Source organism: Anser anser (genome assembly GCF_964211835.1).
Source record: "Anser anser genome assembly, chromosome: 1".
Lineage (NCBI taxonomy): Eukaryota > Metazoa > Chordata > Aves > Anseriformes > Anatidae > Anser > Anser anser.
In genome coordinates this window covers 171333881-171358856 of record NC_139720.1, presented here as the reverse complement: position 1 = coordinate 171358856, position 24976 = coordinate 171333881, and the positions used below count along the sequence as shown (strand labels likewise).

The following is a 24976-nucleotide window of genomic DNA, read 5'->3' as shown; positions in this document are numbered from 1 at the left end:
TTGTATGCTAAATTACAAGCCAGAAGAAAAAAATGTATTCAGTCTTTGATCTAGTATTCACCCTATTCCACATACAGAACTCTCAATGGGTCTCATATCTGGAATGAATTTTACACTTGCAATATAGGAAAGATCAAATATTCAGTGCAGTGCAGAAAAGAATATCTCATTATGTTTTAAATATGGATTTTTAAAAAGTACTAACTTGTCTCCAAGTTTTCAAAGATCTTGGATAAAATGATGATAAGTCTTGCCTACACTACCATTAGCATGGCTACTCAGCAAGTAAGGTAACGAGACCTCATCTCAGTCTACTGCTTCCTCATGAGGGGGAGTGGAGGGGCAGGTGTCGGAGTTCAACAAGTGTTTGGACAGAGTCATATGGTCTGAACTTTTGGGTAGACCTGTGTGGTGCCAGGAGTTGGACTCGATGATCTTTATGGGTCCCTTCCAACTCGGGATATTCTATGATTCTTTGACACCCCCAGGCAGTGGATGCTGATTTTCTTCATCAGAATATATTATGAGGATTGAGTTCTGTAGGGAAGTCCTGGAAAACTTCTGAAAATATTTTAAATTTGAAATAGCAAAAATGTGGTGTAAAAACAAGCAAACAAACAAGCAAACATGCAAACAAACAAACAAACAAAACAATTCTTTTGTGTTTGGCAACTACCTGCAGGCAAGAAACTTGTTTCCTTCCTCCTTTTGTAATGGTTCCCAGTAGAAAGCAGTCCTGATTGCTCTTTCCCAATGTTACCATGCTGCATTCATTTCTTATATGAATCCTTTTGCAGTCTGTTGCCTTTTCTACATTGCCTGGAGATTAACTAATAGACACTCAAGCTATTTTAAAGTTCAGCCATTGAGCAATTTAGGATGCAAAAGCAGCCTGTGTGAAGCAATTATTCATTTGAAAGCTTTTACTGTCCGAAACGGTCCATGAATTCAGAGCTACTTAAATGTGCATTCACCATTCTGTTTCCCTGGCATGGACGCTGATGAATAAAGAAAGTAGAATACTATCACTAAATATGTCACTGAAGCCATGTAATATTTTGGTACTGCCTGACAGACATACTTGTGCCAAAAGTTGTCAGGAGAAGCCATGGCTCCACTATAAGAGAGAAGAAGTTAAAGTGTCTGTGGATGCAGACTAAAATTATTTGTGACAATCGTTTTAGGTTTTGATTGTGTTTATACCCAAGCAAGTAATAGTTCATAAGATTAACAATAAAGTTTTATTTCACAAAGTTCTAGTTCAGACAAATATAAGCTGAAAAATTGAATAATTGTTTTAAAGCTCTGGTTGTGGCTGAGCCTGAACACCTCAGTCAGGAATTGTTTCCATTCTTCTGCTAAATTCCCTAAGGCATCATCACTCCCTTTAACGCAAAATGACTGCAGAACAACTTTGCAAACAATGCTAGATATTATTCAGGATACTGCACTAAGCTTTTAGGATACTTTTATTCAAAGATATTTAGAAGTCTTATTTCTTTGTTTTAGTGCTCAGGGTCCTGTTTTGTTAGATGACTTTGAGTGAATCTTTTAAAATTTTTTTTTAATTTTTATTTTTTATTTTTGTCCTTATCCTTCTTGGTAAGAGTTTAGAGTAAAAAATTCTGCAGGGAAAATTATAATGCATTTTGCTAAAAAAGTCTGAAAGCCTGGCATTACTGAGATTAGATATCATCCCTACAATTGCAAGGGCTACAGCCTCTTAGCTGTATTACATTGTGTTTCTTCATTTACCCGGTACCACATCTGATTTGGGTGATTTGTTGAAAATACTTGTAAGTAGACTTTCATTTTCATGTGCAAATATGTTCAGAATTCAGAGATGAAAGACAATCCATTGAGTATGAATTTAACAAATAAAGAAATATCTTGAAGTTGCGACAGAGGTGTTTCAGCCTGGACATCTGGAAAATGTTCACTGAGAGGGTGGTTGGGCAATGCAACAGGTTCCCCAGGGAAGTGGTCACAGCACCAAGCCTGCTGGAGTTCAAGAAGCATTTGGATAACACTCTCAGACATGTGGTCTGATTTTTTGAGTGGTCCTTTGACGACACAGGAGTTGGACATGATGATTCTTATGGGTCTCTTCCAACTCCTGATACTCTATGAAAGTTCCTCTTTTATTTATTTTTTTATTTTTTATTTAACAATTTCACATTGGAAATTTAAAATGTTATCTTAGTATCTTACTTTACGTAAATTCTGTGTATTACTTCTGCCTGTTCTTTTATTATACTCTAACACTGGGATACTACCACAAAAGTTCTAACTTTGCAACCAACACAGAGCACATTTTTTTCTGTTTCATTATTGGCATCTGTAGACTTCTTGTAGATGCCATAACTTCTAATAGCTTTTGAGTACCTACAGTAGTTTAAGACTTTTATTTTCAACACTGCATGATTAAAAAGGAAGCTTAAGATATAAGCACAGTCACAATCACATAGTAGGCTTATCTTCATTCATTTTTGAGGTGGGAATATTCTTTTTACTGAACTGTACGTCCATCCACAGAGATGCATTTCATTAAAATGGTTTGAATTTATTTTATAGTTATCACTGTTTACAGGGGAATATCAACAAGTGAAAATGAGCATTCAATACTGAGTATTTTTATGTCCACTGATCACAATGAAAGTTTTGCCTTACAAACAGATCTCTATTCTCCAATGGTCTAAATTTCAGCTTATTTAGACTGCGAGTAGATATGAATTTAGAACAAATTCAGTCTCCTCTGAGCTTGAAATTTGTTTTTTCCAGGATTTGGTCACTTCTTTTTGTACTAAGATGGACAGAGATTCTTAAACACACACACATATATATGTATGTATAAAAATGGCTAGAAGTGAAGGTTTTGAAACAGGAGATAGGATAAATCACGACTAGTTGGATCAAAAACATTTATCTCAGTGCTGTCATTACAAAACTTTGATAACTAATCAGCAAAGCCATTTTTAAATTCCGTTTGACAAGCCAGCCTCAAAAGAACAGAGTGTCTTTGATGTAAGATATTACGGCTTGTGAAAACAGTTGAATGCTTTTGTTGCATTTCTTAATGAGGTTTTGCCTTTCAAAATTCTTTCACTGAGAATATCAAAGACCATATCCAGTCTTTTGCTTAAGCCCCCTTTCACCCTCTTCTGCCCTTTCAGTATGCCCGAAAGAGCAACCAAAAATTACTTGTCACAGAGAGTATCTGCCTGGTGGAAGCAAGGGGAAGGTAGTAATTTTTATCAGTGCTGGACTACTGCATTGCTCAATCAGTCCACACCTGACCTAGGAAGGAGACTGTGTAGAGGAAAGCTCTCTATCCACACGGCCTTGGTTATGCCATTGAACAATAGTACATTGTCAAAAGTTGAAAATAACAATTTTCTGAATGGAAAGCAGTAATGAAGACTTATTTTCGTCTGTAAATTTGGAAAGGTATTTTATGTATTTGGTAACAGTATTTTATGTGTTTGGTTTTGCAGTAGTGGGATAAATTAAGAATACATACAATTTGACAAAAAAGATAAAATAAAATGAAGATAAGCCCTATAGTAAGGGCCAGCAATTACAGAAATATTAACTACTGATATTAGAAAAGACTATGAGAAAAATACCTTTGCATGGATGATATCATAACCGCAAAGCTTTACTTCCTACACTACAAAGTATACTTTGTTAAAAGGAATAACCTGTTTCAAACAAATTTTATTTTAATCAAAGTTATAATATGGACTACATTATCTTTGCAAGACCAGTGACTGAATGCAAAATCCACCAGTTAATAACATTCTCGGCTGTATTAGACTATAAGAGAGTTAAAGAAAAGTAGTCTGTAAATTAACAATTTAGTATAGTATGAGTTTAAGGTCCCTTATTTGCTGTCTTATTTATTTAAAATAAATAAATCCAGTGAAACTGTCATTAAATAAGAAAATGTTTTTGCATTCACAGAATGTGCTAGATGGAGTTAATGATTATGATATTCATCTGCTATGTCAGTTCAATCTTTTTAGGCCAAAATACTGTTCCATTTTTCTCTGTGTCTTCATTGATTTATTCTCCAATTTCATGACTAAAATATTATAAAATATCTGCATTTTTTTTAGCTTCTGCTGCTAAGGAAGAATATTTTCAACAAGTGTTCATTTTTCCCTATAAAGGGAGGCAGAATAATAGTAATATTAATTAATAATTGTAATTAATAATAAAGAGAAAAGAGTTTGATCAAAAGCAGGTATTAATAAACAGCAAACATGAAGTACCAGCAGTTTCAAAACTGTCATAAAGGAGACTGAAATAATATCTACAGGACTTAAATTAAGATAGAAACTCACTTATAGGTCAGTACATTCAGAGTAAAATATAGTAGGAACAGACACAAGATTTTAAATGTTTCTACAAAAATATTCTAAGGCTGAAGAGTTGTGTTAGTCTGAAATGTATTTGTCTTTCTCCTCATTGCAGAAGAGTTTAGTAAAACTACATTTATTTGTAAAATACTTAATATCATTAAAATTAATATCATCCTAAGTCATATTTTGTTTTAATTCTTAGAGGGTGGATAATGTAAGATTGGTTATGGAAACAGATGTGAGAAGCATGATTTTTTTGATAAGGAAAAGCACTGCTGTATTTCAGTATCAGGTAAAATATTCAAGTAATTTATAAAATATTGATTTAAAAGTAATTGTTTGTAGTCAGTGAGAATATTTTGGTCAGAAACCATGAAGTATGAAACATATTTTCTCTTTACATGCCTGCAATTATGTGTACCAAGTACAATACTTTTCTTAGTTCAAATGGATTTGTAAAAGAATAACTGAATCAACAATAACATACAAGAGCAAAGAAACCTTCAAACAAACAAACAAAAAGCCTAAAAAACACACACACAAACATGAAAAACAAACATCAACAAAAAAACTGATGGGAAATAAAATTTTCAGACATTTTCTTGTTAGCTTGGTATGAAATTTTGAAGTGTTACTTCAGTTCTAACAACCACAATTACAGCATATTAATACTTATTTAATAAAATTGAGCCAGTTCCTAAGTCTTTACTCAAGTATGAAAATTATCAGTGCATTGCAGTTATATGGATGACCTGAAAGAAGTGTTAGATCATTTAGTCTGTGACCTTCACAATGAACAAATCCTTCTCGATTCACTGAATTCAATCAGTAATGAAAGACTCAGCTGAACCTGATCTACCAATTCAAAAGAAATTTAATTTTATCCCAACACCAGTTATTAAGAAGCTGATCAACTTTCAAATTAGAAAAAAAAAATAGTTAACAGTGAAGATGGCATGGGATTTTGTTCTACTAAATATAGTAGATATTTGATAGCAGCTGTAAGGGCCGATGTCCATACAGATACTTAGGTGACTATCAAATTAGATGTCTAGCTTTCTTCAATTTCAATAAGATTTAAATGTTTATGTCCTTCCCGATGTATATAAATGTGGAAATAAGAAAGTGTGTGCATACACATTTATATATACATACATTAATATAACATCCACATATGACAGTCATATAAATGCAATGCACTGATAATTTTCATGGTTCAGTATAATTCCAGTAAATTTGTACATTTAGTCAGGGGAGTATCTCAAGACTTTTCTGGCTGCAGTGAACAAGGCCTTCTTCAGGCTTCAACAAAAAGGCATTAAGTAATCTTCGAGACATACTTCATCTCCCATTGAAGATGATAATTAAAAACAACTTTCAGAATAATACAGAATGTGGGAAGCTAATATATTCTGCAGTTATGACCATTACATATAAGACAGTGATGGCTGAATGCTTCAGAGAAGTCTATGCTTGCAAGTGTGAAAGTTGAGCAACTTAAAAACTGGCTGTGAATCTTTATATTTCACCCTGCCTCCCTCTGTCTAAATTGGTACATATGTTACATTAAGAAAACTTCAGCTAGGCAGTGTGAGCAGACTGAATTCTCCTGTCAGGTATTAGAATTAAGGATGTCTTTGGTACATTCTTGGATGTACCACAGACCAGAAGGTGTTGGAACAGCTATCCCTGCTAGGTTGGAGGCTTTGACACAGGCAGAACTTCAGACAGAAGATGCAGCCCTCCACAGTCTCTACACAGTCCCTGGCTGTAGAGAATGCCTGGGGCCCCTCTCTGAGGTCAGGTGAGATGGACCACCACTATGCAGGAGATGTGCCACCTTACAAGAGCTGTGCTTTCAAGTGGAAGGTTTATGAGAACAGGTTGTGCTGTATCAAAGAATATGTTGTGCTGTATCAAAGAATATGAACGGGACATAGACAGGCTCTTATCTGCTACATATTGACTTGCAGAGCCTCTGATCCTGACCGCTGGTGAAAAGATGGCAGTGCCCATTCCCACCATTGAGATAAGTATAACATCTGGAGAAGGGGACGGGTGGAAAGTGGTGACCTCTAGTAATGAGAGGAAGGTTCTTATCCAACATGAAGACTTGCAACTACAAAATAGGTTCACTGCCCTCAGTGTTGAAGAGGAGCCAGACATAGAATCACAGAATCATAGAATATCCTGTGTTGGAATAGATCTATAAGAATCGAGTACAACTTCTGGATCCACACAGGATCACCCAAAAATCAAATCATGTTTCCGAGAGTGTTGTCCAAACGCTTGAACATCATCAGATTTGGAGCCATGACCAATTCCCTGGGGAGAATTTCATGTGGTCGGTAATTGCCCAGCCCTCTAGCCTGTCAAAATCTCTCTGCAAGGCCTCTCTGCCCTCCAGGAAGTCAACAACTCCTCCTAATTTAGTGTCATACACAAACTTACTCAGTATACATTTGAGCCCTGCATCCATGTCATTTATGAAAACATTAAGAGAACAGACCATAAAATCAAAGCCTGAGGAACCCCTCTAGAGACTGGCCACCAGCTTGCTCTAATGCCATTTACTATAACCTTTTAAGCCTCACCCATCAGCCAACTGTTCACTCACTCTATTACGTATTTGTCTAGCTGTATGCTGGACATTTTGTTCATAAGGATACTGTGAGAAACAGTGTCAAAACTTTTCCTGAAATCCAGAATGATTACATTAGTTGGCTTCCCTTGGTCAAGTAGATGGGTAACCTTGTCATAAAAGGGAATTAAGTTTGTTAAACACGACTTTCCCCTTGTGAACCTGTGTTGGCTGTGACCAATGACTGCATTACATTTCAGGTGTTTTTCAATAACTCCCAGAATAATCCTTTCCATAATTTTAACAGGCACTGAACTGAGACTGACAGGCCTGTTATTACAAGGATCTTCTTTAGTGGCCTTCTCTAAAATTGGAACATTTGCCAGCTTCCAGACGACTAGGACCTCTCCAGATTCCCGAGAGCATTGAAAAATATTTGAAAGAGGTCTCACGATGACATAAGCCGGCTCTTTCAGTACCCTGGGATGAATCCCATCAGGCCCCATAGATTTATATGCATCCAGTTGGAGCAGCAAATCCTCCACAAGTTCAGGCTTGGCTGGGAGTTTACTGTTCCTGCAGTCCTGGTCCTCCAGCTCAATGCTCTGGGTGTCACAGTGCCCACCGTCAGTGTTAAAGACAGAGGCGAAGAAGGCATTAAATGTCTCTGCTTTGTCTCTATTTGTGAGGTGACCTTCCTCATCAAGTAATGGATTAATGCTATCTCTGGTCCTCCTCTTGCTGATAACATATTTTAAAAAGTCCTTTTTATTGTCCCTCCACAGTACTGGCCAGCTTCAACTCTAATTGAGCTGCATAAATTTTCCACAGAGGGTGGAAGCAAGGATGGGTGAGCTGGAATGAATACAGAGATATTGTCTGGACAGCCAGGAATCAAGTTAGAAAAGGGAAAAATAAAAAATGAAAAAAAAAAAATATAAAACAGAAGATAGAATTAAGTCTGGCCGGGAACATCAAGGACAACAAGAAGGGCTTCTACAAGAGACTGAAAAGGCTGAGGTAACAAATGCCTTCTTTGCCTTAGTCTTTATCAGCAAGACTGGCCTTCAGGAAACCCAGATCCCAGGGACAAGGCTGAAAGGCTGAAACATGGAAGATGTATTTTTGGTGGGAAAGGCCTAGGAATTCTGAAGCAAACTGGACTTTCATAAGTCCATGGGCTCTGATGGGATGCAGCCACTATTGCTGAGGGAGCTGGCAGATGTGATTGAAAGGCCACTCTCAATAATCTTTGCTCAGTCGTGGCAACTGGGAAAAGTGTCTGCAAACTGGAGGAAAGCAAATGTCACTCCTATCCTCAAGAAGGGTGAGAAGGAAGGTCTGGGAAACTACACAATGATCAGCCTCACCTCAATCCCTGGGAAAGTGATGGAACAGCTAAACCTAAAAACCATTTCAAGGCACATGAAAAAAAAATCATCAGGAGTAGTCAGCATGGATTCACCCAGGGGAAGTCATGCCTGACCAACCTGATAAGCTATAATGAAATCATGAGCCTGATGGATGAGCAGGGAGCAGTAGGTATTTTCTTCCTGGACTTCAATAAGGCTTTTGACAGTGTCCTGCATAAGATCCTCATAAAGAAGCTGTTGAAGTATGGGCTGGATGAGCAGACAGTGAGATGGATCAAAAACTGGCTGAACAGCTGGACCCTGAGGGTAGTGGTCAGTGGTGCAAAGTTTAGTTGGAGGCCAGTAACAAGAAGAGTATCCTAGGCATCAATACTGGGTCCAATCCTGTTTAACATCTTCATTAGTGATCTGGACGATGTGTGATCCGCAAAATACAAATGTGGCCTAAGCAGGTGGGACCCTGATCATAGTATATCAAGAGAAAACAGCCTCATTAAGTTCCCACCTTGCAATATAGCAATGGCTTTAGCATCTGCCATGTTTTCTAACAATCTGTTAGGTTTTAAAAAGCATCTCTGTTGCAAACAACTCTGCCTTGGAGTCTAGAAAAAAAAATTACTGTAAATTTTCACAATTTTTCATTGTCCTGAGTCACGTATGTTTACTTAAATTGTATCCACTCTACCCCTTTTTATGCCTAGCCTAGTCTCATGAAAATAAGCAGGACTGTGCAGAGATTCCTACTTTACAGGCTGGAAGTAAAACACCAAGTTAAATATTTATTGAAAAAGTGAGATGAATATAATGAAATGAACTGCACATTCACTGAGCTGTATGGCATTCCCACATAGGAAACATGAACTTGTGCACAAAAGTACGAAAGATCAGAGCAGGGCACTGAATTACTAATAAGCCTTAATGATTCTGCTAAGAGAAAATGCCACAGATAGTTTACTATATGATGCATGAAAGGCAAAGAAGCAGAACTCTTGGAGGAGGCTGTAATCAGCCACGCAATCAAGTTTTGTAGGTGGTTGTATGGATGTAATACATTGCTAAATCTCTTGTGCCAACCATTGAACTGCTATTAAGGTCTTTGCAGAATTATTAACCTATGACTCTCTGAGGTCATTACACAACAAATATATCCATTTAAGTGACTAAGTACAAGACAATTTTTGAGAACCTTTCATGTGCACGTGCTAATTTGGTTTGGATTTTGCTATTTTCTTGAAAATGAAGCTTCAGCAAGCTAACCTTTCTGATACTCACTTTGCAATAATGCACAATAGTCATAAGGGACATATTAAACAAAAGCAGCAGCTACTTAGAATAGGCTCAATATTGATCTAAATAACACAAGATTAATTCCAGCTTTCTTTCATTAAAGAACCTGAAAACAAAATATTCCCCTGTACGTAGGCCAATACCTGTATTGGCCAGCTCTCTGTGTTTTCCATTTAAAATTAAAAGGGAAAAACACTGCTAAGAAAATAATCCAGTTTGTGGAAATATATTACTAAATTAATAAAATTATTGTAAAACAGGTAGAACTGAATGAACATAACTGAATGAATATAAATTATAACAAACTTTTTTTTTTAAATTAAGCTAGATGTCATCAGTCTCCAAAACAAACAAACAAAACAACACACAACAACAACAACAAAAAAGAAAAACATAGCGATTTATCTGAAAATCCAAAAAGTGAATTTGTATGTGTGTGAAGGGACAAAACAGTAACTGTGTATATATATGCAGTCTTTAAAAAACATTTAGTATGCTCTATTTCTATGAATGGTTAAACAGAATTTATATCTTGAGGAAGTCATTTAACATTCTATCTGTATAATCAAGCAACACACAAAATCTGATATTGCCAATTGATTATAAACTACCTCATAAAGGACACAAACACAAATTCGTATTTTTATGTGGTACTGACTCTCAAACAAACATGAAAATGGAATACATTTAAATATTAATGACAAAGCTAAATAGGAAAAAGGAAAGAAAAAGAATTGATAATGTAAGATGACACTTTTCAAACAACTCTAATGTTAAAGATATTATTTTTTTCCTACTTTAAAAGGTCATTCTTTCAAATTCTTTCTACAGCTTATTAATTAACAGTCAGTAACTCAAGACTGTTTGACCATTTGTTTACTTCTTTTGGTACCAAAATTATGAAATAAGAACTACAGGTGGAGCTTTGGCACCAACCTCCCAAATGCTCCAGTATTTTGTAAACATTCAATCTAGCCTTTTTCAAATACACTATCAAAAAGTCAGCCCTGCCTACAGCTGATCATTTGCCCAGGTAAGACCTGCTAATCATCTTCTTGAATCCCATCCCCATCCTTCACCTTTCACCTTTGCCTAGTTTAAATGGCTTCCTTGCTGGCTTCCAAACTCCATTTAGACAACATTGGATAGGAAGCCTGGCCTCCTAACTCAACACAGAGATAGGCAAAAATCGTTACTCCAATTGTATTGGGTACAGGTGTCAAGGTGTTAGCAGCAGGGGTGGAGGGGATGCATCATGGGTGGCCTTGGTGAGAAAAGACCAGGGCTGCCCCATGCCAGACAGAGCTGATTCCAGAGGGCTCCAACAGTCTTAGCAGAGCGTGAATACACCTAGCAGATAAGACGGTGGTGCCTTGGGGAAAATGTATTTAAGAAGGGAAAAAAAATAATGTTACATAGGCTGAGTAAGAAGACAAAAAGGAGAGCAAGAAAAGCAGCAGAGGCAACAGAGAAGTCAAAGAACAAGGAGGTGCTCCGTGGCACTGGAGACAATATCCATGCTGTGGAGGATCCTACAGTGGGGCAGGTGGATATTTCCTGAAGCAACTGTGACCTGTGGAAAAGCCTGCACTGTAGCAGCTGAATATTGTCAGAAGGACTGAGACCTGTAGAGAGCCCATGATGGAACATGGGAAATGTGTGAAAAGGGAAAAGTTGCAGAGAAGAACTGTTATGGACTGACCATATGTATCCCCCCATTCCCTACACTGCCTGGGGGTGAGGGTAGAGGAATCAGGAGTGAAGGAATGAAGTTGAACCTGGGAAAGGGGAGAGGAGAGATGTTGTTTTAAAATTTGTCTTTGTTCCTCACTATCTAAATATATTTTTATTGGCAATAAATAAAATACATTTTCTCCAAGGTGAGTATAGTTTGCCTGTGATGGCAATTGGTAAGTGATTTCCCTGTCTTTATCTTTACCTGCAAACTTTCTCATCCTATTTTTGCCCATCTGGCTTGCCAAGGAGATGGGTGGGTATCTGAGTCAAGGCTAACATACCATAGTTTTGCATAAGTAACTTCCAGTTCCTAGCATCCCCTTTCTCTTTTCCTTGTTGTACAATGCCTAAACTTAGATGGAGTCTGTAAAAAATTATAAAAACAGAAATAAACAAACAAAAAAGAAATAGAAATAATAGAAATATAAATAATTAATAGCAATAATAATGCATTGCTGTTTCTCGGTCAAAAGAACAAGGCAGATATATGTCAATGGGAAATAATGTCCGGCAGCATTTCTCAGTGCTCTTTCACTGTTCATCAGGAGGGGAAAAAACAAACAAACAAACAAACAACAACAACAACAACGACGACGACAACAAAACTCAAGTAAAAGAAAAGTAAAAGCTGCTTTGAAAAGGCACTTAAAATAGTTATATTTTTAAAAGTTAAGATTTGATGATAACTTTTTTGTCACCTATCATAAATCAATAATAGTTTGTGATATTTGATATAAATAACAGCAGCAGGTGGAAATGTAAAGTTAACTAAAACACATCTTTGCAGATGTGATGATCAATAAAGGTCATAATTCCCTTCTCCTTAGTTCCTCAAAATGTCCCCATGTGAATGATTTGCTTCCCCGTGTGTGCAAATTCATTATATTAGACACTTAACTCAGTGTACTGCTCTGATGTTCTACCATTTAAAGTCAGTCTGCTTATTTTAATAACAGCTGAGGGTTTTTTTTTTTTTTTTCTGGCATAGATAGATTGATATCCATTAAAGAGAATAAAAGTAAAGGGCTGGTCCTTTTGCTGTGAAAGGTGCAGTTACATAAAAAGAACACTGATATTTTCCAACATAAAAGTCAAAATTCAGGAGTAATTTTTAAAAAACTCCTAAGACAATAATAGGAAAATTTTCCCTTATGGTAGTATCATACAAATGTTTGGAATAACATAAATCTGTAGGATATAGAGTCTCTTTAGGGATATATTCCAGGTGAAAGTGTGAAAAGTTTTTTTTATTGTTACTTACTTTTTCTCCATTAAAATAACTTTTTTTTTTCTGAAATTAAATTACATTAATAAATTTAGTGTAACGTTTCAATGTTCTTAGACAATGCATACTTCAAATGTTGGAAACTTGTAAATAGAAAACTAACAAATAGCTACTATAGCCTAGGAGACAACTACATTTTAAGTTACTGAAGACTGGTATTTCTTTGGTTGAAGCTGTTAAATAAATATATATATATATGCATATATGTTGACTTCTTGATTTTAAAAAATGAAGAAGATATGTTGAAAAAATAGATGACTTTTTAAAAGCTACTGGAAAAGTTGAGATTTTCTTGATACTTTGGTCACCTTGGTTCTTCTGTCTTACTCTGTAGAAGAGTACTGTTTTCAGCATTTTCTCCTGTAAACTGTAGAATATTCATCTTGTATATTATATACTACATACTAGTTACATACTACTTATGACAGACCCCAAAGAACAATTCAAATAAATCATGACAACTTCTGACCTCTTCTCCTATTATCTGCACCAACCTTTCCTGATTTGCTTAAACTGTAAAATTCTAAGCTAGTTTAAGTTCCCATGTCAACTGTTGTTTTAACAGCCACTTCTACTGATGATGTGGAAAGAGTTCATGCTCTCTTCCAGTCTCTGAAACAGGGTTGTTAACAGTAACATAATTTCCTATGTAACACCAGATCAGCTGTTTTATTGAAATTCTGGTAGAATAGTTCTGCTGTGTCTCCTTTTATCTAGAAAACCACCAAACTCTTTTGTTAATTGTTCTAGTTGTACTTTAGCTTTAAGAGACTGCTTAAGAAAAGTATCATTTGTGTTCCTGATTGAAGGGTAGCAACTACTGTATCCTATTACTGTAGGAAAGCTGGCATTAACAAGCATGTAACATTCTTGGTAGAGAGTAAGATTTTCCCTTCAGTCCATCCGTTCCCTATGGACGAAACAGTATTGTCACTTCAGAATGTAATAATGAAACCTGATTGTACCCCCTGTCAACTGGACTAAGTAAACAACAACAATAAAAAACAAACTAACAAATTCAGCAAGATTTTTATTGCTATAACTTGAGTAGTTAAAAGTGTTTTTTTGTTGTTGTTGTTTTTTGTTTTTTTTTGTTTTTTTTTTTTTTTTTTTCAGACAGAATTATGATGCCCATAATCCTTGATAGAGTCTTTTTCAGGTTCTAGGAAAATTTTTGATATAATATAGCACTGTTATTTTAAATTTAAAAATGTATTTCAGTGAAATAAATTTCCTTCCTGTGTTCTTGGCTTTTCCAAATGCAAATAATATTGCTCTGTATTTGAACAGCAAAAGAATAACAGGCTAACACAGTCTGTACAAATGAGCTTCAAAAGTAGAGGTTAGCATAAAAAGGTTCAATACTCTAAGAATTAATAAGAACTTACAAATCAATTATTTCAGAGACTAAAGAGATCAGAATCTAATTTTTTTTCCACCATAAGCTTAGAAAAAAATATTTTTTTATGAAAAAATCAATTTTACTTTAAAATGTATCTTTTTTTTTCTGCTTAAAATGATTTAATTAGGGAAAAAAAAAAAAGTGGGCCATAGAGGTATGGAGCATCATAACTGTAATGATACTTCTTTCATTAAAACACGAATGAGACTATATTTTTCAAATATTACATAGTTCACATTTGAGATGTTTAGCATACATTACTTTCATGTGAAGTACCCAAAGCAGTATAGGAAATACATGCATAGAATAGTTTTTGACTCTCACTTCAAAGACAGACTAACCCTGTCACACTTTATTTTTTTTAAATTTACTTATTTAATTCAGCACAGAAGAAGCATAAGGAAATAACATGAAGAAAGTCCTTAAAACTTTCATAGTAAAATAGTTTCTCCTTTTGTTTAAATGTTAAAGCCAACACCTTGTTCCTTATTGAGATATCCATTTTGAATATCCTTATAGTTTCTTTAAAACAAATAAAATTAATAAATGTTTGCCTTTTTCAAAATAGAAAGCTCAAGTGATGAATACAGCATATATCTGTTGTGTGGAACAACAGTATAGTAATAATAGCACCAGAGAATTGAAACGTTTGCTTGATTCTTACATATGTTTTCAATTTTTTTGGTATATGGAATGTGTTTTGAAAATGATTATTTGGATTAAAAAATATAAATTGGTAGTAATTTGCTGTCTGCTTCCATGAGACCGCTGCTTTTCAGTTTTCAGTGCTGTCCGTGCCAACTTTCTGAGACACAGGTAATATTCTCTTTTCATTTGAAAATGTTCTACATGTCACGCACACATTCAAGTGAGCATTTATTAACTAAGCATCGGAGACATAGAATCGCTTGGGCTGGAAGGGAACTTAAAGATCATCCAGTTCCAAAACCCATGGCAGGAATGCCACCCACTAGATCAGGTGGCTCAGGGCCTCATCTAACCTGATGTTGAACAATTCCGGGGGTAGGGCATCCACAGCTTCTTGGGGCAACCTGTTCCAGTGCCTCACCACCCTTGGAGTGAAGAATTTCCTCCTAACACCTAAGCTAAATCCCCCTCTTTTAATTTAAAGCCATTCCCCCTTGTCCTGTCACTATCTGCCCATGTAAAAAGTCACTCTCCATCTCTTTTATGGGTCTAGTTCAAGGCCACAATGAGGACTCCTTAGAACTGCCTTCTCTTCTCCGTGCTGATCATCCCCAGCTTTCTCAGCCTTTATTCATAGAAGTGCTCCAGCCCTCTGGCCAGTTTAATAGGCCTCCTTCTAGACCCACTCTAACAGATCAACAGTCTTCTTGTTCTGGGGGTCCCTGACCTGGATGCAGTACTCCAAGCGAGGCCTCAGAAGAGGGGGACAATGACTTCCTCGACCTGCTGGCCATGCCTCTTTTGATGCAGCCCAGGATACAGATGACCTTCTGGGCTGCAAGCACATAATGATGGCTACACAATGTCATGGTAGGACTATGACAAAGGCCTTACAGAAGTCTGGGTAGATGACATCGGTCAGTGTTTCCTTGTCAACTGATGCAGTCACTCCATCATAGAAGGCCACCAGATTGGACAGACATGATTTACCCTTGATGAAACCACACTAGCTGTCTTAGATCACGTTTTTCTTGAATGTGCCTTAACATTGCTTCCAGAAGGATCTGTTCCATGATCTTCCCAGGCACAGAGGCGAGGCTCACTGGTCTGAAGTTCCCAAGGTCCTCCTTTCTACCGTTTTCAAAAATGGGAGTGATGTTTCCGTTTTCCCATTCACCAGGGACTTCACCTGACTGCCAGGGCTTTTCAAATATGATGGACAGTGACTTGGTGATTATTACATCAGCCAGTTCTCTCAGGATCCTGGGATGTATGTCATCAGGCCCCATAGACTTTTAGTTGTTAAGCTGTGTCAGGTGCTCTGACAGTTCTTTGCTTACAGTGGGAGAGACTTTGCTCCCCCAGCCCTCATATGCAGTTTCAGGGAAGTAAGAGACATAGGAAGCCTGATTGCCAGTGAAGACTGAGACAAAGAAGTTGTTGAGTACCTCAGCCTTCTCCATGTCCATTGTTACCAGTTGTCTGTTCTCATTTATCAGAGATCTTGTCTCTGCTAGTTTGCTGCATGGATCATACATTATTGAAGCCATATTCTTTTAGAGTAAGAGCTATTAAAGTGGCTTTGTCCATTTGATCTACTCTGGAACATTTCAATGCCTTTGCAGCTTAGTAAAAGAAACCAATGACAATTAAGTTTCAGTGGCTTACAGGTGATTTCACAACATAAAATTAACTCTTAATTTCGTGGATGTACAGTAGATCATCTGAGCATGTGACACCATTAATTAAATAAGATAATTAAGTAAAGTCTTTTAACATAGCTGTTTGTTGGCTATTAAATTAATAAGCTTCTTGTTTGACTTTTATATTCACTGTCTCTTACAACCAATGAAAAGAGTCTGACAATCCCAGAAAGCTGTTCAGCCTACCTATCTCAGAATCTCAGACCTATATGGTAGGTGAGATACGCACAAGTTAGCCCAAAGGACTATTGAGATTTTATCCAATTGTATGTAAACTGAACAATTTTCAACTGGAAGAGATGGGTTGTTGTGTAGTGGGTTGTTGAATTATGCAATAGCTATGCAATGTGCAATACCATGAAACCCAATAGCTTTAATATGTCCTTTTAAAATATATACATATACTTTAATTCTAACTTTTCTTAAGTATTTTTTTGTCTTCAATATTTATTTTCTGATTCTATCCCACATCTGCAGCTGTTTTGTTCCTTGCCATTCAGTATCAATAAAGTCTGAAGAAAATAATATTCCAGAAATTTGCATTACTTTGTTTCTTCCAGTATTCCCAAGCACTATTAAAATACACATACAGACACACAATTTCTTGTGAAACCCACTAACAAAAGTATAATGCTGTCCAGTATAAAAATAAAAATGCTAATAATAATTAAAAAAAAAAATTAAACTCAGCAAAGAGTTACACTTTTCTGCAAGTCTTTTGGCACTGTTATAATTTTTTGTCTACTTCTAAACTAAATTGTTGAAGATGAGGCAAATACACAAAATTAATCATGTTTCTTTCTGATTCATTGTCTCTTCAGAAAATATTTACCAGATGGTTTCAATACGTGATTTACAGACTAAGTATTGCATGGAAGCTGATCAGCTAAGTGATCCTTTACTCACTACCCTTCATTTATGTTCAATTGGCTATGGTAGGATTTAGTTTCCTCACCCAGGGTATCAACAATATGGAAGCCAGAATCTGAGAAAGTTCCCAGGTTTCCCTTCTACGTGGTGGAGTAAAATGGGCGCTTACAGAGCACTGATCATGCTGTCCTAGCATAAATGTCTAATATAAGTAAGACAAATGATATCTTAAAAGTACTTATTTCTTCATTTAACCATAAGGCAAGCTGATGAGGATGATTGGCTCCATTGTAGATGTCTACAAAACCTTTTGGTTAGGTATGATGAACTCCTATACCACTTCTAAATTTTACAGTTCACATCATGTTCTTTTTAGCCAGATAGCTAAAAGCAAATTCTTCGAAAGTAATAAGCAACTAGTAATACATAATAACTGTAACTGTAAAATGAGTTTTAATAAGTACCACATTAAAAAAAAAAAAAAAAGTGAAAGTGAAAGTTATAAAAGAGAAACTTACATTCTGAACACGTTTAGAATTTCTGGTTTAATGCAGCCTGACTGGTTTGACAAAAATCAAATTTCTGCTTACTTCCTGTGTGAATGTAGTTGCCTTCAGACAAAGCAGTTCTCATGGGTCAGTGTGTTTGGTTGAAGCAGGGTGTAAAGTGCATAAACAACATATCTTGTCACTATTTTAGATGGTGATTAAACTCAGTTGGTTAACTAGAACTGACATATACAACATATACAAGTCAGATGAGTCAACTGACAATTTTTCCTGAATTGGTTTATACTGAACATACACACTGAAATTTCATGTCTATTTTCTTATGTATTTGATATAAATATTAAACAAAGGGAATATAGAAAAGCAAAAGGAACATAGAAAATTATGCATAATTGACATTTAAAATGAAAGTAAGATCCACAAGATATGAAAGTGTGGACAACTGTGTCTACATTTATTTTAAAAGACACCCTCTATTACAATATGCTAAAAGTTTTTTACTCCTGTTTGTCAGCTATTCATCGTTCTAAAAAATGTTTCAACTTTTATAAGAAGACCCTACTCACTTGCCATTTAACGCTGCTACTCCAACAGTGCTTCTGGCAATTGACATACTTGCCACAAATGTCCACTGCTGACTTTGAGGGTCCCACCTCTCAACTGTATTCAAATAGCTCCAACCATCATGGCCTCCTACTGCATAAATAGGCCCTTCAAGCACTGTAACTCCTAAAATGAAGGAGAGAGTGAGAGAAGGTAAAAGTATTATTTTTCTAGCAATAATAATAATCAAAAAATGTTTTCCATAGCAGCTATGCATAAACTTGCATATTCAAAGTAAAAATGGAAACACCAATTTCAAATTTTATTAATTAAGAATTAACAAATAAGAATAAAATTAATGCCAATCAACATGGCTTTATGAAGGTCTTGTCAAACAAACAATTTCATTCTTTGAGAAGACTGTTTGCTTCATAGAATAATCAGTCAATGATGTGAAAGTCTTAGATTTCTGTAACTTGTTTGACTTTGTAAACTGCTTCATCAGTTTTTCTTATGAAAACTTTCCTTAAGAAAATAAATGACAACTAGAGAGAATGGAAACCTTCACAGGACAATAATGTTGGACATATAAGAATTATTTTATCTAGTGAAGAAAGGGGAAAAAAAGTTAAGTATGACAGCTGAAGTAGGAAAAAATAAATAACTAAGAGACAAATTTTTAACTAGAGCGGTTTAAAATCAACAATTCAAAGGAAGTAATGAATTCTCATGGTATCTTCAGTTAAGCTTAGAAGGCTCTGGTAAATATGACCACCACTTCCCTGGGCAACCTGTTCCAGTGCATGGCAACTCTCTCTGTGAAGAAATTCTTCTTAATGTCCAATCTAAACCTCCCCTGATGCAACTTGACAATATTTCCTTGCATCCAATCACTTGTCACCTGAGAAAAGAGACCAACACCCTCATCACTGCAACCTCCTTTCAGTAGAGAGTGATGAAGTCTCCCTTCAGCTTCCTCTTCTCCAGACTAAATAACCTCAGTTGCCTCAGCCTCGTAACATCTGTTTTCTATTCCCTTCAGCTTCATTGCTCATCTCTGCACACACTCAAGCAGCTCAATATCCTTCTTGTAGTGAGAGGAGCAAAACTGAACACACTGCTCAAAGTGTGGTCTCGCCATTGCCACCTAGAAGGGGACAATGATTTCCCTGGTTCTGCTGGCCACACTACTTCTGATATCGATCAGAATGCCATTGGCCTTCTTGTTCACCTGGGCACACTGCTGGCTCAAGATCAGTTGACTGTTGACCAGCTCCCTCAGGTCCTTTTCTACTGAGGAACTTTCCAGCCTCTCTTCACCAAGCCTATACTGCTGCATGGGGCTGTTATTACCCAAGTGCAGGACCCAGAACTTACCCTTGTTGAATGTCATGCAATTGGACACAGCCATATTCATCAAGGCTACCCAGATCTCTTTGCAAAGCCTTCCTAGCCTCGAGCAGATTGACAGTCACAGCTAACTCAGTATCATCTGTAAACTTACCACAGTTGCACTTGATCCACTCATCCAAATCACTGAAAAAATTTTTGAACAAAACTGGCCCTAAGACTGACCCATGGGGGATGCCACTGGTGACTGGTTGCCAACTGAATTTAATTCCATTCACCATGACTCTTTGAGTCCAGCCATCCAGCCTGTTCTTCGTCTAGTGAACCATATACCTTTCCAAGCCATGAGCAGCCAGTTTATTCAGAAGAATATTGTTGTAGATGGTGTCAAACATTTTACTATAATCGAGGTAAGCAACATCTACAGCTTTCCCCTCATCTACTAAGCAAGTCATCTTGTCATAGAAGATCAGGTCAGTCAGGCAGAACCTGCTTTTCAGAAACCCATGCTGGGTGCTAGTGATCACTCAATTTTCCCTAAAAGTCATAAATATTCCCAGATGATGAACAACGAAGATTAAATCATCCAAAAAATATTTGCTACAGTTTATTATAACAATGCCACAGCAAGCATTATATGGAAAATAGTCTTCACTGACTTCTCCATGATGATAACTTTGCTGGGTTTATGCATGTAAAACCCTGTAAGACGAACAATTCCTTCAGATTTTTTCCCAATGTCTATTACTTTGTGTTTACCACTTGCTATTGTGTTATCAATTCAACTGTTTTTCAAAGCTCATTAGAGTATTCTCTTAACTTCTCTGATCTTACTGAATAACACCTACATATTTTGCTATCATGTTCATTTCCATTTCCATGTAAGCTAATCTTACACTGACAGAGGGCAGTGTTGCAACTTTTTTTATAACAAAATAAAAATGTTGATTTGGTGTGAGATTTCTGTCCTGCTCCTCTGCCAAACATATATATATATATTAATATAATTACTGCTACACAGACAAAGAAATCAGAAAGTTTAATTTGCTGAAAAAAATTTACGTGGTGCAATAACAAATTGCCTATTTGTTTTTGCCAGCTTGCATTGCTTCTGTAATAGGAAAAATTACTGTCAAAACTGTAGATAAATTATTCTTTCCATTCTTTCTGAAAGTAATCTTCTCTGTTGTTGTCTTACAGCATGTACAAACTTGCTGTGAGTTTTCACATTTAAGGTTTCTTCTTTACAGAATATCAAATGCAGTTGTATCCTTACATTTGCTCCATAACAACTGACCCGTTATGGCTCCTTGTGTTTTAAAATATTAGACAGATTCTGCAAGATCAAATTTCATTCTGTTTTGGTATAGTTATGGCTGTATTACATGTGAGGGCAAATAATTATTTTGCATTACTTAAATAAAATATACTGATATTCAAAGTACAGTAAGCTAATAAGCAAATATAAAATAACCAATGTACTGCATTCCATGAAAGTAGTAATATGCTTATTTTAAATGGTTTGTGTCCTTTTAAAATTTTGCTTTGATATCTGAAGATATTTGAGAAGCAAAATTGCAAAATGGAACAGATTGAGAAACCTGTAGTCACAGCTGGTACCAACTAACTGTGATGATACTTCCATGAAAATTAATGGATGCAGATGCGTTTGCAAAGAATGTAAACCATACGGAGAGACTGAGAAAGAATTACACAAGAAACATTTAAAATCTGGAAAACCTGCTGGAAAATCAATGAGAGATGTAGGCTTTATCAACATATTATTTCCCATCATAATGTGTAAGTATCCACATAAAGAGATTTTATGATTTCTGCTACACAAGATCTAATGGCTGGAAATAGTTACCTGTTAAATTCAGGCTAAGGATAATATTCCATATTTTAACCAGTGAGGATATAGGATTTTTGGAATTGTGAACACAACAATGTGATAGTTTCTGTGTTGCTTGAAGTTTTCATATCTACACTGATAGGATTTAGAAAGATATGTTCAGTCTTTGAGAAGGCAGAAATGCCTGGGTGAAATTCAGCGGTCCTCTTGCAGAAAATCTACTGACAGACTCACAGTCTACTGTGACCTACAGTAGTAGGTTCAAGCCATAAAATATATTATCCAGTATAAACTTGCTAAATTTGGGCATGAATATCACGGTCTCTTTGACTGTTGGACTAGATGATCTTAGAGGTCTTTTCCAACCTGAATGATTCGATGATTCTATGATGATTCTATGTTATGGGGAATAATAAGAAACCTCTGAAGGCTGGTCTAGACAAACCTGTCAAACTGATAATTGCAGGAGGCCTATTGATGAAAGAAATATAGATATAGCACATAAATTTATAAATCATGTCATAGTGAGAGAGATAGTTTGCAGGACAGTCATCTCCATGGGAAAAACAGCTAGATCTCTGCAATGCATCTAATTGCATAATAGTTTTTCTTTCAGGTTGTTTAACAACAAATCCACTGTTTCTCTTTTACCCTTCATGCATGCATCCTCCTTCCCACTCCAGTGGGCTGATAGATAATTCTCTTTATATTCCATCCATTCTTTGTCTATTGCTTAACACAGATTACATATCAGAGGCATTTTGGTGTAGGGGGCACAGAATGTCACCTACTGAGTACTCATTACTATTCAAATATACCAGATACCTTTTGGTGATTTTGTCTGTCAAATAACACTGACAAATAACAACAAACTTCTTGGCTACTTGTTCCTGGTTTCCTGATCATCCATACCTCTTTCCAAAGAGCAAAGGCAAAATTATTTAGTTTGTTGGAGCAAACTAAATAATTTCCTCCATGGGAAAGCCAAACAAACAAATTAATTAATTATTAAAATAAAAATAATGCTATTTTGAGAATAGTTTACTCCAGAAACAACTATTTAATGTGTCAATGAGACTATGCCAGATCAGTTCTCTCAGTCCTCCAAAGATGATTCTAGTAGATGATCTAGTAGATGATTCTAGGCCTATTGTTCTCATTGCAAATATAACTTCACATCATACATCAGAATTTGCAGAAGCTACCTTCAACACCATACCATAAACCAGTTTTCTGTTAATTTTTGGCAATCTCTGCACGGTATTTCAAGCTCTTTGAACCATAGTAATAATAATAATAATAACAGTAGAAAAGGCACAACTAGACAAAGTATCAAAATAATAGAATGATATGAAGTTTGATTATTTTGCTGGACTCAGATCACAGTGGAGACCCTCACTTATTAGTCTGTGATGAGCATTCTTACTTGCATAGCTCTGTATTGTATGAAATTAAAAACATTCAAGGAGCCATCTGGTACTCAGTTACCATAGTTATCAGTGTCCTATCATTCCTCTCACTTTTTCTCTAGTCCATTTTGTATTAACATGACCAATAATAAGGATAGTTCCTGCAGAAGAATCTGAGGAGATCTATCCCAGAGCTTTACAGCCACCCTGAAAGGGAGGAGATCACATCTTCAGTGCAGCCCTTTCCTGAGTTTGGAACATAGATATCCATCTCACTGCCCAACTAATGAAGTTAATTGATAATATAGGCAAACTTAATGACTCACAGAGGCAACTCCAATGCTTTCAAAGAATAAAACTGTACTTACATCCCACGTCTGTGTTAGTCAAAGAAAATAAAAAATGCCCACCTTGCAATACTCGTAAATTAAGTACAGTTGAGACTTTACAATATTCTGGGAGTAGCCAAGGTCATAGAAGAATAGAATCATTGCAGTTGGAAAAGACCTCCAAGATCATCTGGTCCAACTGTCCCCCTACCACCAATATTATCCACTAAACCATGTCCCCAAATACCACATCCAACCTTTCCTTAAACATCCCCAGGGATGGTGACTCCACCACCTCCCTGGGCAAACCATTCCAATGCCTAACCACTCTTTCTGAGAAAAAATTTCTTCTACTTTCCAACTTGAACATCCCCAGTGCAATCTGAGGAGTGCAATTCCCTATTGTCCTATCACTAGTTATCTGCGAGAAGAGTACGACCTCCATCTCCCCATAACTTCCTTTCAGGTAGTTGATTGTGTTTGCAAAAAAAAATCCATCAGCCTTTTTTAAAGATTTTTTTTTTAATTATACTTTTGGTCATGCATTCTGAATAATTACTCTCAAAATATTGCTTTCTCAACTGTTGCAGAATGTGCTGAATGTAACAATGTACAGATTTTTGTTATTAATGTGATACGAATATATAAATACCTAGAACTTATAAAATTAGAGTTGAGAGAAAAGTTGTAGTTGCCTAATTTATGCCTTCATTCCTTTAAACAACCAATAACTTCCTTTATGAGGTATCTATAAAATACATGGCTTCAAACACAATAAAAATATTTTTTGGAAAAAAACTCAAATTCTTTTAATCAAATCAAATAAAGTTGTCAGGCTGCTGCTTTTGTGATGCAGTGCCAACTAAAAGCTTTCATTTCCTCTTCACTATTAAAAATTCTTAATAACAAATCACAATATTATATATATATCTCTTGAGGTGGAAAAAAAAAATAATCTCTTCTTATATATTTGAGACACCCATGTCTGTGTGACTGAAAAGGCAGCCAAAAATAACAAGGAGAACTCATTGCATATATAAGCAGACAGATTGCCACCAGTCAGTTTTGTTTTTGTTTTTAATAGAAATGCAGTTGGATTTATTATTATTAATATTCTTATTATTATTCCCTTTCTAGGTACTCATACTATACAGTTCTTTTGTTTGCTCTTTTGTTGTTGTTGTTGTTCTTTTTTTTTTTTCCAATTATTACAATTATTATGAAGACATTAATAACATACTGAAAAGTGGAGACACGGAAATCTAAAATTAAAAAATATTGAATTTTGTATTTTTCCTAAGCCATGCTATGAAAACCTATTATTTTACTCAACCAGTATTTACTCAGAGGTCTGTCTATTGCCTTAGAATGCAAAACACTCTCCCTGACTCACACTTTCTGAAACTGAAGTTGATGATGCTAATTCTGTTTTGCTGATTTCTATTAAGTGGAAAAGTATCCAGAAAGAGAACAGCTATGACATTCACTCTCCTGCCTGCCACAAGAGTGGTAGAAAATAGAAGAAATATTGACTGTAATATGTTCAGTTTTCTGGTTAAAGGAAAAAAAAAAAAAAAAAAAAGAAAGAAAAAAAAAAGAGAAGAAAAAAAATAAGAAAAAAGATAAAACTAAAAAGAAAAAATAAGATTAAGAAGTTATATTTTGAAAGCCTGGACTACTGGACTATGTAGGCGAATTTCCTTTTCTCCTACATGCAGCAGCAGCTTACTCATT

General features: G+C 35.9%; 1 protein-coding gene across 2 annotated transcripts in view; it reads right to left on the bottom strand.

Annotated features, from left to right (window-relative positions):
- Positions 1 to 24976, bottom strand: part of KLHL1 (kelch like family member 1) — a gene marked incomplete at its 5' end in the record, with an annotated part of 250391 nt that overhangs the window by 17991 nt on the left and 207424 nt on the right. For both annotated transcript variants that reach the window (XM_083819401.1, XM_083819402.1), the window contains one exon: positions 18326 to 18488. In XM_083819401.1, the coding sequence (XP_083675527.1) occupies positions 18326 to 18488 (163 nt within the window). The remainder of the gene's footprint in view (positions 1 to 18325; positions 18489 to 24976) is intronic.